Here is a 12,682-nt window from a genome sequence, read left to right as displayed (position 1 = left end):
CTCTCCAGCCACATGGTCACCAGTGCATCTGAGTGACATTTCCTCTCAGGAAAGGGGATGAGTGAGCTGCTCGGTGCCCTGTGAAATGCAGTCTAATGAAGTTCCGGAACTAGTGAAGCTGCAGGCTGTGGCAGGGATGGTGAGGCCCTGGCGGGGGAGGTGTTTGCCCTCTGTGTCTAACACCTGTGAAGGGGTGGAGCCTGGGCCGGAACCCAGGTGGCTCAGCGGGGCCCTTTGGAGCCCAAGTTCCTCTTTGAGGGGCAGCCCTAACCTGCCTGCCCTGCCTCCACCCAGTGCCTCCACCAACAGGGCTGGGGATGTGGCTCGGGGGCAGCCCATGGCTCCAAGGGCTGGAGGGCAGCCTATGAGTGGCTGCCCCAGCCTCTCTCACTTCTCTCACCTCCTGGTTAATTGTTAACTCTTCCCCTGGCATAAGTATGTGCCAGGCTCAGCAAGCTTGGTGAAAATATGCCAAGATAAGGGCAGAAAAATGGGGCCCAGTCACCCAGAGATAGCCAAAGCCATTTTACAGCCCCCGAAGAACAGCTAGACAGGAAAGCTTGCAGTACCACTCTGCCATCTCCTAGCACAAGTAAGGGGCTGGCCAGGATGAAGTCGTCCCTGAGCAGGCCTTGCTGGGAGTGACTGACCCTTCTGGAGGTGGTCCAGAAACCCCCGCAACCAACAGTGCATTCCTGGACGTGCCATGCCTGGATCTAACACGGGAGAAGTGCCACAGCAATTGAACGCTCAGCATCTTTTTTTTTTTCCAAACAAGATAGAATTCACATACCATAAAATTCACCCTTTTGAAGTGCATCATTCAGTGGTGTTTTGTATCACAGCATCTACTTTAAGCCAGTGGTCAACCACAGGTCATCACCAAATGCGCCACCAGTGGGCCATATGGACACAATTAGAAGTGTTATTGGATCTGCTGCCTTCACACTTGTCGGCTCCTCTTTCCTAGGCTGACACTTTGAACTTTCTATTGCAGACAGTCCCCTTTCACCCATCCTGGGCCCAGCAGCCCCAGAGCACCTCTGCTGGGCTGCAGCCAGGACACTATCTGCTCTGAGCTGGAGCCTCCCACATCTCATTCCCTAGGCTGCCAGGGTGGAGGTCCTGAGGTTTGGAAAGGAGGCCCGTGAGCCCTGAGGCGCCCATGTCTGCTAAGGTTTTCCGGAGTCAAGGAGCATTGGCAGGGGTGGGTCCAATTTTGTGAGGTCTGAAGCTTGTATAATTTAGAGGACCTTCTTTAAGAAAAAGAATGCAAAATGGTGAATACAAAATTAGGTCTAGAGTTTTGGAAGGGGCCTGTTCTAGTGAGCACCCGAGCTACAAGGTTCATTAGCTTCACAGTAAATCTTTGCCTGCCTGGGCATTGGGCATTGTGTTTCCCTGATGGGAATGGAGCTCTGGGAAGTGCCCAGGACTTCGGTTCATCCTTGTCTCTCCCAGGTGAGGCTTGGATCTGGAAGTCAATGAAGTTGGTTTTTCTTCTGCAGATGAAGTGGCTGGTTCTGGATGTCCACTAAAAACAGCCCCTTTTGTAGGGCAGAGGTACCCATAAAGGGAGCCTGGGGTCCAGGCGAATGAAGGGGGTATCACCGCAGAGCCTGGACGAAAGGGCTGACCAGTTCGCTGAGGACCAAACTGTAATTGACTCTCATGTGCACCCTGCTCTCACCCACCAGCCAAACCTCCAGCCCCCAGCGGGAGTGGGAGTGGGGCATATCTGACAGTTGGCTCTCGGAGTGCCCTGGAGAGCCATGCCACTTGCACTTGATTGCAACAGGGACACATTCTACTCTAGTCTGTGGGCCTGTCAGCTTTTGAATCTGAGCCAGCCCGGTGTCATGATCTGTCCTGAGATAAATGCCTCTTGCAAGTCCAAAGGCTCCTACCTGGGGGCACATTCCAGATGTGTTGGGCAATAATTTGGTTATTTCCCTGCACAGGTTTGTCTCTTCTTGCATCAAGTTGGCCTTCTTTTCAAGCTTCAGGAGCCTTGAAAAGAGCCCTGCCCAGTCTCTCTTCTGAAGCCTTTGCTTGCTCAACACAGTGTACTATGGAAATCTTCAGAGCGTGTTGCATTATGGCAAAAATACCAAAATCTCAACCATAGAGTGACTAACTACAAAAACCACAGCTAGTTTTGCCTTGAAAATTACAATAACCCTTTTTAACTTAAAAAGAAAAACAGGCCCCTCTCTCTTTCTTTCTCCACCATCGTAGTGTGTGTTTGGCTCCGCCTCTCGCCATGTCTTCTCACAAGACTTTCAAGATTAAGCAATTCCTGGCCAAGAAACAAAAGCAAAATTGTCCCATTCCCCAGTGGATTCGGATGAAAACTGGTAATAAAATCAGGTACAGCTCCAAAAGGAGACATTGGAGAAGAACCAAGCTGGGTCTGTAAGGAATTGCACACGAGATGGCACACGTATTTATGCTGTCCGAAGGTCACAATCGTGTTACCATGTCAAGCTGAAAATGTCACCACTGTCTGGACAGTTGGACGTGTTTTTTTGGGAGTGTGCTTTTTCTCTCTGAATCTGTTAGGAACACGCTGGTTGACTGGGTTCTGTAATAAATACGTGAGACCTTTCATTTCAAAAAAGAAAAATAGGCCTCCTTCCCAGGGGCTCCGGATTTCACCAGCCTTCTGTGCACGCCCAGCCATATAAACCGCACAGGGGTGGCTCCAAGTGCACTGTGGCCTCTTTGAACTGCAGGCCTTTGCACATCCCAATCCTTTTCCTCGCAATGCCTTTCTCATCTCTTTTCTCCTCCAGCTTGAACATCACTTCCTCCCGGCAGTCGCCCCTCTGCAGCTTCCTTTCTGCTCCCACAGGACCATGATGGGGAGGAGAGCTGGGGCGTGCAGGATGGAGGAGCTCTTGCTAGCAGACATTAAGACTCATGTCTTAAGGTCGCACCCCTCTTGGGTGAGAAGGAGCCACAGGTAAAAAGACATAACCGAGCTTTTCAATGATACAGGTGTTTACTCTTGTCCTTGCGCTGGTGTCACAGGTGGCCCTGCTTGAACAGTAGCCCTGTAGGATATTCTGACCAAAGGTCTCAAGCCCTTCCTCCTTGGCCAGGCACCCATGCCCCTTCGCCATTCACTGAAAGTGAGGTGGGTGGAGTCTTCAGGTCAGAGAAGGAGAAGCTGTGCCCGAGGGCTTGGGGAGCGGAGTGGATGAGCAGGTGGAGGTGGAGGTGGAGGTGGGTGTGTGAGCCCAGAACTGGCCCTGCCAGATGGCTGGTCCCTGAGTCAGGCCCAGGCGCTGACTGCCACGTGGGCAGTAGCCAGCCCCAGTCATGGGAACGGCAGGCGGAATCAGAACTCTCTCCACCCCTAGGAGGGCCGCACCTGCCTGGAGCTTCTCCTGCCTGGCCCTGACAGCCCTGGGCTCCCTCTGGGAAAGGATAGGGGCAGGGGCAGCGGCAAGGGTAGGGTGGGGTGGAACACTTGTTATCAGGGCAGCAGTTCCCAGCCATGCCTTGTAGTGTTAGGGTCCCTAGAATAACTCACAGGGGTTGTCGATCAAGGCCACAAAGATCTGAGCCAGGCAAGGTCCAGGGAAAGGCTTTCCCGGAGCCTCCATGCCATCCCCAGGTGCCAACCTCCCTCCCCTTCCTCCCTGGAAGCCAGAGCACCACAATAAAGGGAGGGGGAGAGGTTGGTGATACCTTCTGGGGAGTGGAAGCATTTGTCTCCCAGTCCCTGCCCCTTCTGTTCCCAAGTTCATGGGAAAGGAGGACCTGTCCTGTGCCACAAGAAAGACTCTGGCCCTCACACCTGTCGTTGTACCTCTACTTGGAGCAGCATTTTCAAAGGCCTGTGCTCCAGACCTGTGCCTCTTTCCTGCAGCCCCCCAGCTGGACCATCAAGGCCTGGTCTTGGGAACAGTGTGGTCAGTTCAGGGGCCTGTGGTTGAACTTTTGCTGCCATCCCACCCCATGTCCAGTGAAAGATATTCACCTCTCAGACCTTCCCTTGCACATGTGCTCACTCAACTAATAGCCGTTAAGGACCCAGCATGTGCCACATCCATTCTATATACTGGGGGGAGTCAGTGGGGAATAAAGCAGACAAAATCCCTGCCCCATGGAACTTCATTCTAGCAGGAGTGGGGTGGGGGAAGACGAACAGGAAACTAAACTTTACAGAGTATGGGAGAACAATAATTCTTAAACTCTCTCTGGTGAAAAACCAGTTGATTTTTTTTCCATCTGCATTTGAATTTCTGAGCAATGTCAAATTTAGAGATCCCCTAGCTAGAGATGTTATGGCATAGAAGCTTCCAAATGCATCCCCTCAATTTCTGTATATGTGTCCTCTTGCAGTGCTGGTCCACACTGTGTGCCAAGGTGACAAGAGCTTTGGGGGAAAGCAGGGAAGGACGAGAGGGATGAGAAGTTTGAAGCAAGGTGGTAGGGCTGCGGGAAAGTTGCAGTTTTAAAGAGGAGTTATTAAGAAGGTGACATTTGAGCAAATATTTGAAGGAGGTAAGGGAGTGAGTCATGTGTGTAACTGAGAAAGGCGCATTCCAGATAGAAGTTTTAATAAAAGGAAAGTTGAACTTCGACTGGTTGAAGCCCCCCGGGTGAGGGGCAGGGGCAGGAAGCAAAGGAGCATTGTAGGAGGGACACATGTGAAGGAAAGGCCCCCCAAATCACGCCAGGCCCACCAGCATCCTGAGTGGGGCTACAGTTACATTCTACCTGGTCTCCCCTCTCCTTTCAGAACCTTCTTTCTTTACAAACCAGCTCTCAACACCTGATATGTGGGTCACTCACAACACAGGCTGTTCTTTTAATAAAATGACATTGTTTGCTGTGCTCAGCGTATCTACCTCCAGCTTTGAACACAAGAGGTGCTTTAACCCAGGAGCTGGTCTGAGTCCTGCTTCTGCATCTATAGGCACAGGGCCATGACTGTGAAAAAGGTTCCATCCATCTGACTTGCTTCTGCATCTGAGCCCAGGTTATATGGCACAGGAGATGCGGCAGGATGAAGATTCCTTCCTCCATTGAATGCAATTCCACACCTGCTCATGCACACCACATGCATACAAACACTTTCACACCAAACACACAGGCATGATATACACTCATGGGCTTGTCCACATGCACACCTGCCACAAAAACCCAGCATAAGCCTCCAGGTACACAATATGGGCATGCACACTTATACACACACGTGCACACACACACACATTTTTGGAGGCTTGAATGCACACCCATGCCCAACACACACTCCTCAGGCAGGCGCTCATGTGTCGCCTGAACATGGACTCACTCTTCCTACAGGAGAGTTTCTATTCTGAGCAAACATCCAGCATCTGCAGTCAATGGCAAACAGGTGAATGGGACAAAATTCACTCATGTGTCCTGGTGGCCCCACCAATACAGCCCTGAAGGAGCAGGCAGCAGGCTTGTTCCCTCACCACCAGGCCCGTCAGAAGGGCAAGACCAGGGTGGGGATCAGGTCTGGGTAGGAGTGCACTCAGAGCTTCTGGGTACTGACTCAAGGTCAGGAGCCAATAGCCTTGTGCGTTCCTGACAAGTAGGTCACCATGACAAGGAGCACTGGCTCACATGCTGGGACCTAAAGTTGACTGGAAAAGACTTGGGAAAATCCAGCTGTTGTGAGACAGCCAGTGTTAGTAGGTGTTGCTTTCCCATGCCAGTGAGTTAGGTTGGGTCTGTGCAGCACCAGAGCTATGGAGTGTGTGTCAGCGGCCAGGGCTCTTGCTCAGCACAGCAAAGACTAGGAGAAGAGGGCAGTGGCGTAGGAGGGATTGTAGTGCTGGGAAGGATGGGTGAGACAGGGGACACATTATGAACAGTGTTATTTTTTTAGCACACCAGCGTGTTAGGCACTGTGCTGGGTGTTTTTCATGTATTATCTTGCAAGATACAGCCCTGCAAGTTAGATTTTATTGCCTCCATTTTACAGATGAGGAGACTGAGGCTCAGAGGGCTTAAATAAATTACTCTAGGTCCTCAGCTAATAAGGGCAGAGCTGCGATATGAGTCAGGGCTTATCTGACTGCAGATCTCAGACTTTCTCAACACCATCATGTTGAAGCTAAAACTTGCATTTTAAACTGTCAAAAGCAAGAGAGACCTAAGGAGACATGGTAACTAAAGGTACAGTGGTATCCTAGATGTGATCCTGGAACAGAAAAAAAAAACCATGAACTTTAGTTAATGACAATTAGCTGTGATACATGTACAATTAATTGTGTTACAAGTACTTTACTAATGTAAAAGTGTTAATAATAGAGGAAACTGGGTGCAGGGTATACAGAAACTATTTATACTATCTTCATAATGATTCTGCAAATCTAAAACTGTCCTAAAATAATAGACTTATTTTTTAAACCTTGCATTTTTGCCAGCAACAGGAAGTAGTAGATAACCAACATTCCAAGGTGCAGCCTGTATATAAGGCCTGAAGAGGCCACGATCCCTGGAAAGTTTCTCAAAATAAGAGGCCATTCTGGACTTTGTACCACTGAGTTCCCATCACCTACATAACTTGAAATAGAGACATTAATTGCAGGGCTGTGATCACAGCCAAGGCCACCTTCCTAAATGGGGCAAAAGGGCACTGAAGTCAGGCAGAGCAGCTGCAAACTGGCATGAATTCCCAAGGTTGTGGCAGAGAATTCTTGCTGGGTGTGCCTGTACCTCCCTGACAATGTGGCCTGGCCAGGCTGATGTCCCTCCATTTTCTCAATGGTTGCCACTAGAATGTAGTGGGAAAAATGTATAACTCTTATACTTCTTTTGTTAATTTATTCTTAAATATCTTATTCTTAGTAATACTACTATAAATGTAATTGTTTTCTTGATTTCATTTTCTCATATTTTATTTCTAGTACATGAAATAAAATTCATTTTTGCATATTGATCTCATGTTTTGTCACCTTGCTGAACTTGCTTATTAGTCTTAATAGTTTTTTAGTGGATTCCTTAGGATTTTCTATATACTGCAAGATTATGGCATCTACAAATAGAGATAGTTTAAGTTCTTTCTTTCTAATCTTGATGCTTTTTATTTCATTTTCTTGCCTAAGTACTCTAGCCACAAGCTTCAGTACAATGTTGAATAGAATTGGTGGGAACAAATATCCTTGCCTTGTTCCTGATCTTAAGGGTAAAGCATTCAATTTTTCACCATTAAATACAACGTTAAGCTGTGGTGTTTTTAAAACAAAAAGAAAATAGTTGCCCTTTATCAGACTGAGGAAATTCCTTTCTATTCCTGGTTTGTTGAATGTTTCCATCCTGAAAGAGTGTTAAATGTTTTTAAATGCTTTTTTGGCATCTATTGAAATTATCATGTGGTTTAGTCATTAATTCTATTAATACAGTATATTATATTGATGTCCAGATGTTAAACCAACCTTGCATTCCTGGGATAAACATCATTGAGTCATAGGGTATACTCTTTCATATATGTTACTATTTCATTGAGTATTTTTCCCACAAGAATGTGATCCAGGAAAGCAGGGCCACATCTGCCCCTGCTCACCACATTGTCCCCATTCCCTCTAGCAATGCCAGGCACAGAGAGTGCTCAGTGAACCTCAACAAATGAATGAAAAAGTCAATCTATAAAACACAGGATCTCACGGGCCTCCAAAGAGTTCACACTAGGAATAGTGACCATCATATTATCACAAATGTCTAAGTATGCATAATCCACATAAACTGTAGAATCAAGGGAGGTTATAAAAAACCCAAACTCAGAATGAAGCCCTTTCTGAGTCGGGGGACATTGGGTGGCTTGCTCCACTACAGTCAAGGGTGTCTCACTTTAGGTTCCAGACTGAGAGGTGGAAGCTTATGGGGACTTGGGGCCCTCTCTCCACATGCAGGTCCCCCCAGCCTAAGGAAACATGCCAAGGTCTCAGGTGGTGACATATGATCTAGGATTGCTATGAGCAAACATAAGACAGATGAGTGGGTATGTTGTGGAAAGCAGAGTATGTTGTGGAAAGCAGGGTCTTGTTTGCTGTGGTCTGGGGATCTGTGGACCCTGTGGCAGTCAAGCTTGTCCCTGTTGACAGGTATGATCCTAATACAACTTCTAAGCAGGTTTCTTAAGCTCATCCTGAGATCACAGCTATTAATCTAAACTCTGGGGGCTGGCATGAGGATTAAATGAGATAATGAATGAAGACCCTTAGCATGATGCCCAACATAGACTAAGTGTTCAGTACATTTGTTTTATGCTAACTTTTATTATTGTTTTATGCTTTTATTATTTTTACAATTATTTTAGAAGGAAGTCCACTGGGACAGCCAGACTCTCTTGTAGCTTCATTTTATTCATAACTTCAAAAATCTGGCAGTCTCTTCCAGTAGGTACCACTTGAGTCAATCCAAGACCCAAAGAGCACAAGGTGCTCCCCAGGAGCAGCTGGCTGGGCACCACCCTCACCTGCTACCTGGGCACAGATGAGGGGTGCTTCAAGACAAAGAGAAAAGAAAGCTTTTCTTTCTCCCTGAATAAAAGCCCTGAGGGCAAGGGAAGTTGCCCTCCCTCTCACCCTCTGTCTCCCTACCACATTTCAGGCTGGCTGTTGATGCCCACAGTAAGGACAGTCCAGTCACAACACAAAGGCCATGGCACAAGAGGGCACCATAGGAAGAAAGCTGGGCACAGCCAGAGAGCTGGGTGCCTGCCTGCCAGCTCTAAGAGGATCCCTGGTTCTTCTCTCCTGTGTGGTGGGAACTCCTCTCTGGATTCTGGCACCAGACTTCTAGCTCCTCATCTCCTCCATACCTGCCTTATAAGAGCAAGGCAGAATATACCAAGAATGTATTTGCTGGTCTTTTAGCAACCAGTGTGCTTGCTGAGCCAGCCTCAGGCCCTTCCCTTCCAGGAAGCAGAGCAGCAGAGCCAGCCAGGCCAGGATTTTGGCTTGAAATGCCCCCAAGACCAACCAGCTGTGCTCTCAGCCCAGGTGAGCTTCTGTGGGACCACAGCCCAGATCACCTCATAGACTCCTTACTAATGATATGGATTCCATTGCAGCCATAGGTGGAGCTGACTAAGACATTGAAGAAAATTGAAAAGAACAGTTAGAAGGCCGGGTGCAGTGGCTCAAGCCTGTAATCCCAGCACTTTGGGAGGCCGAGACAGGCGGATCACGAGGTCAGGAGATCGAGACCATCCTGGCTAACATGGTGAAACCCCATCTCTACTAAAAAAAAAATGCAAAGGGCTAGCCGGGCATGGTGGTGGGTACCTGTAGTCCCAGCTACTTGGGAGGCTGAGGCAGGAGAATGGCGTGAACCCGGGAGGCGGAGCTTGCAGTGAGCTGAGATCTGGCCACTGCACTCCAGCCTGGGCAATAGAGTGAGACTCTGTCTCAAAAAAAAAAAAAAAAAAAAAGAACAGTTAGAAAAGTAGGAGAACTGGGGCACCAATGGGATGTGAAGGCCTGTAGGGGAGGAAGGGGGAAGGAGGATGGGGCCTGAAGAGGCCACAGGGTCTGGCGGTTGTGAGGCCACAAGTGGCTGTCTGGTGCAAACTTTCATAGCTAGAGAAGGTGTTGAAGCTGTCTGTCCAAGGATGTTCATTACAGAATTGTTTATAACAAGGAACCATTGAAAATAACTTCAAGGTCCAGCCCCAGGAGACAAATAAATAAATTGTGGTTCAGCCATGCAGAGGTAAAAAAAAAAATTAGCTCACAGGTTTTGTTTGGCTATGAAGGAGAAGGGGATTGTTTGCGAACATTAAAAAGATTGAGAAGTTTTATGGGAAAAAATCCAGATGTCCAGCTTCTCTTCAACACCGAAAACTCTGGCAACACTAGACCCTCATTTCCACTTGACATGACTCTGGCTGCAGCAAGAAGCAGCTGCGTCCTTCAGATGAGGAAGTCCCTCCAGGTGGCCAAGGTTTCTACCCACCCAGTCTCTCATGCAGTTTCATGTCAGTATCTATCAGTTATGGGTAGAGATCTTGTGCACATTCTTCCCTGAGGCTGGAACATTCTCCTCTTCACCCCCAACCCTGTGCCCTGATAAGTCATTTTGATTCTTCAAAAAATAGCATGAATGTCACCTCTTCAGGGAAAATTTCCCCAACTACCACATAGTGAGTTGGGTCATCCTGTTTTGGGTTCTTCTTGCATCCTTGTAAAACTCTTCACTACTCTCACTAAAGAAGTGTCTGTGACAGCTCCCCGTTACAGAAGAAGTCCACTCAGTGAATACAGAAAGAAATACAAAGTCACCATTAGAATACCAGATTCCCCTGAAGGCAAGATCCACCCATGGATATTAAACTCAGTGGGTGAAAGTTTAAGAAATATGATATTTACATAGTCTCAAAATATTTTCCCCAAAACAAATTTTCATTAATTACAAAGGGGAAAATAGTAACTTGAGAGTGAAGAAACCTAGCAGATTTCACTTTAACCAAGTGACCAAGGTTAACATCACCAGTAATAAGTTGCGTTGACATCCTGCACCCCTTGATAGGATGCACTGAGAAAAGCACGTCACTTCTGTGGTATCTGTCCCAATAAGGCATAACCGCAGTCTAATCATGAGAAAGCCTCAGACAAACCCAAACTGAGGGGCATTCTACAAAACAACTGCCCAGTGCTCAGAAAAGCCTTAAGGTCATGAAAGACAAGGAAAGACTGAGGAACTGACACAGATTGGAGGAGATTAAGGAAACATGACAACCAAATTCAAAGTGAGTCACAGGATCAGATCCCAGAACAGGAAAAAAAAAAGTAGAAAAGAAAATCTGTACTGAATGGCATTATGCCAATATTAATTTCTTAGTTTTCATAATGGTCGTACTGTATAGTTATGTAAGATGTTAATCTCTGGGGAAGCTGGGTGAAGGGTATGTGGAAGCTCTCTGTATCATTTCTGCATCTCCTCTGTAAGTCTGAAATGATCTCAAAATTGAGAAAAATCAAAAAGGTATGTGTGTAATTATTTGCTAGATGCCTGTGCCCCCTCCTGGGAGCCTATAAACTTCATGAGGATGTGGACAGGGACTGTGAATGCACTATCTCTATTCATCATTGCATCCTGACATTATGGAAAGTGCTTTACACATAGTGGGTATTCAATTAATATGCACTGAATAAACAGATTCATAGTTGACACAGAAAAATGTCCTTGGCATATGATTAAGTAAAAAAGCTAGGATACAAAACAGCACAGTGGGATCAACAGTTTGATCCCATTTTTTGCTTTGAAAAATCATATACCAATATTTGTATAAATGAAAAGACTATAATTATTTAAAAATGAAATGTTGACAGTGGTTATCACTGGAAAATAAAGTTATGGGTATTTTTTTCTTCTTTTTACTTTGCTATATGTGTATATATCTTGAGACAGAGTCTTGCTCTATTGCCCAGACTGGAGTACAGTGGCATGATCTCGGCTCACCGCAACCTCTGCCTCCTGGGTTCAAGTGATTCTTGCCTCAGTCTCCCAAGTAGCTGTGATTACAGGTGCCCGCCACCATGTCCAGCTAATTTTTGTACTTTTAGTAGAGATGGGGTTTTGACATGTTAGCGAGGCTGGTCTTGAACTCCTGGCCTCAAGTAATCTACCCGCCTCAGCCTCCCAAAGTGCTGGGATTACAGGCGTGAGCCACCACGCCCAGCCTACTTTGCTATATTTTCTAAGATTATTTAGATTTTCACAAACTCTTTTTATGTGGAGAAAAGAAAGTGTGTATATACACATACATAAAGAATGCCCTGAGCACTGTGCCTGGGTTCCTGTGTGTGTGCAGACCTGGAGCCAGACTCCCGAGGGCTGGGCAGAAGATGCAGGTGTCTGAGCCCTGGGAGATGGTGACCCAGCAGCATGGTGACTGAAGTCAATGGAGGGGCGAGGTGCCAAAAGGGCAAGTTAATTATCCTCCACTTCTCAGCTTCTCCATTCAGTCAGCTGGCACTTCCTACCTAAGCAAAATTCTGAACTTGTGTATTAATTTCCTCGAGCTGCCATAACAGATGGTCACGAACTGGGTGACAACGCAGGAATGTATTCTCACAGTTCTGGAGGCTAGCAGTCTGAAATCAAGGTGTTCACAGAGCCATGCTCCCTCTGAAGATGCTAAGGGGGAATTCTTCCCAGCTTCTGATGGTTCCTGGCAGTCCTTGGTATTCCTTGGCTTATAGCTGAGTCACTTCACTCCCTACCTTTGTCATTACATGGCCTTCTTCCCTGTTGTCTCCTCTGTGTCTCTGTATCCAAATCTCCCTCTCCTTTTTCTTATAAAGACATCAGTCATTGGATTTAGGGCCCACCCTAATCCTGTATGGCCTCGTCTTAACTTGATTACATCTGCAAAGACCCTATTTCTAAATAAGGTCACCTTCACAAGTATCAGGGGTTAGGACTTGAGCATATTTTTTGAGAAGAGACAGTTCAACATACTACAGCCAGGAACTACCCTGTACCCATTTTCTATTACTGTGTAACATACCACTTCAAAACTTAGCTGCTGAAAACAACCATTTTATTTGCTCATAATTCTGTAAGTCAGCAGTTAGGGCTGGGCTCAGCTGGGAGATTCTTTTGCTAGTCTCCCCTGGACTCATTAGTGGGGCTGCAGTCTTCTGGTGGCTTGACTGAAAGGGAAGGTCCAAGATGGTCATATTCATGT

The 12,682-nt window shown here is 47.0% G+C and overlaps 1 protein-coding gene across 1 annotated transcript; it reads left to right on the top strand.

Annotated features, from left to right (window-relative positions):
* The first annotated feature begins 302 nt into the window (after window positions 1-302).
* LOC126948164 (putative 60S ribosomal protein L39-like 5) lies at window positions 303-3,141 on the top strand. Its single transcript, XM_050779673.1, has one exon. It carries the CDS (start codon window positions 2,264-2,266, stop codon window positions 2,417-2,419), a length of 156 nt encoding a protein of 51 aa, XP_050635630.1. The 5' UTR covers window positions 303-2,263; the 3' UTR covers window positions 2,420-3,141.
* The last annotated feature ends 9,541 nt before the right edge of the window (window positions 3,142-12,682 follow it).

The sequence above is a fragment of the Macaca thibetana genome, chromosome 2, assembly GCF_024542745.1.
Source record: "Macaca thibetana thibetana isolate TM-01 chromosome 2, ASM2454274v1, whole genome shotgun sequence".
In the NCBI taxonomy this organism is placed as follows: domain Eukaryota; kingdom Metazoa; phylum Chordata; class Mammalia; order Primates; family Cercopithecidae; genus Macaca; species Macaca thibetana.
The sequence above is the reverse complement of the archived record's forward strand: the minus strand, read 5'-3'. Positions and strand labels throughout refer to the sequence as shown.

Coding starts and splice junctions, on each gene's coding strand:
- LOC126948164 (XM_050779673.1), top strand. CDS start 2,264: ATGTCTTCTCACAAGACTTTCAAGATTAAGCAATTCCTGGCCAAGAAA.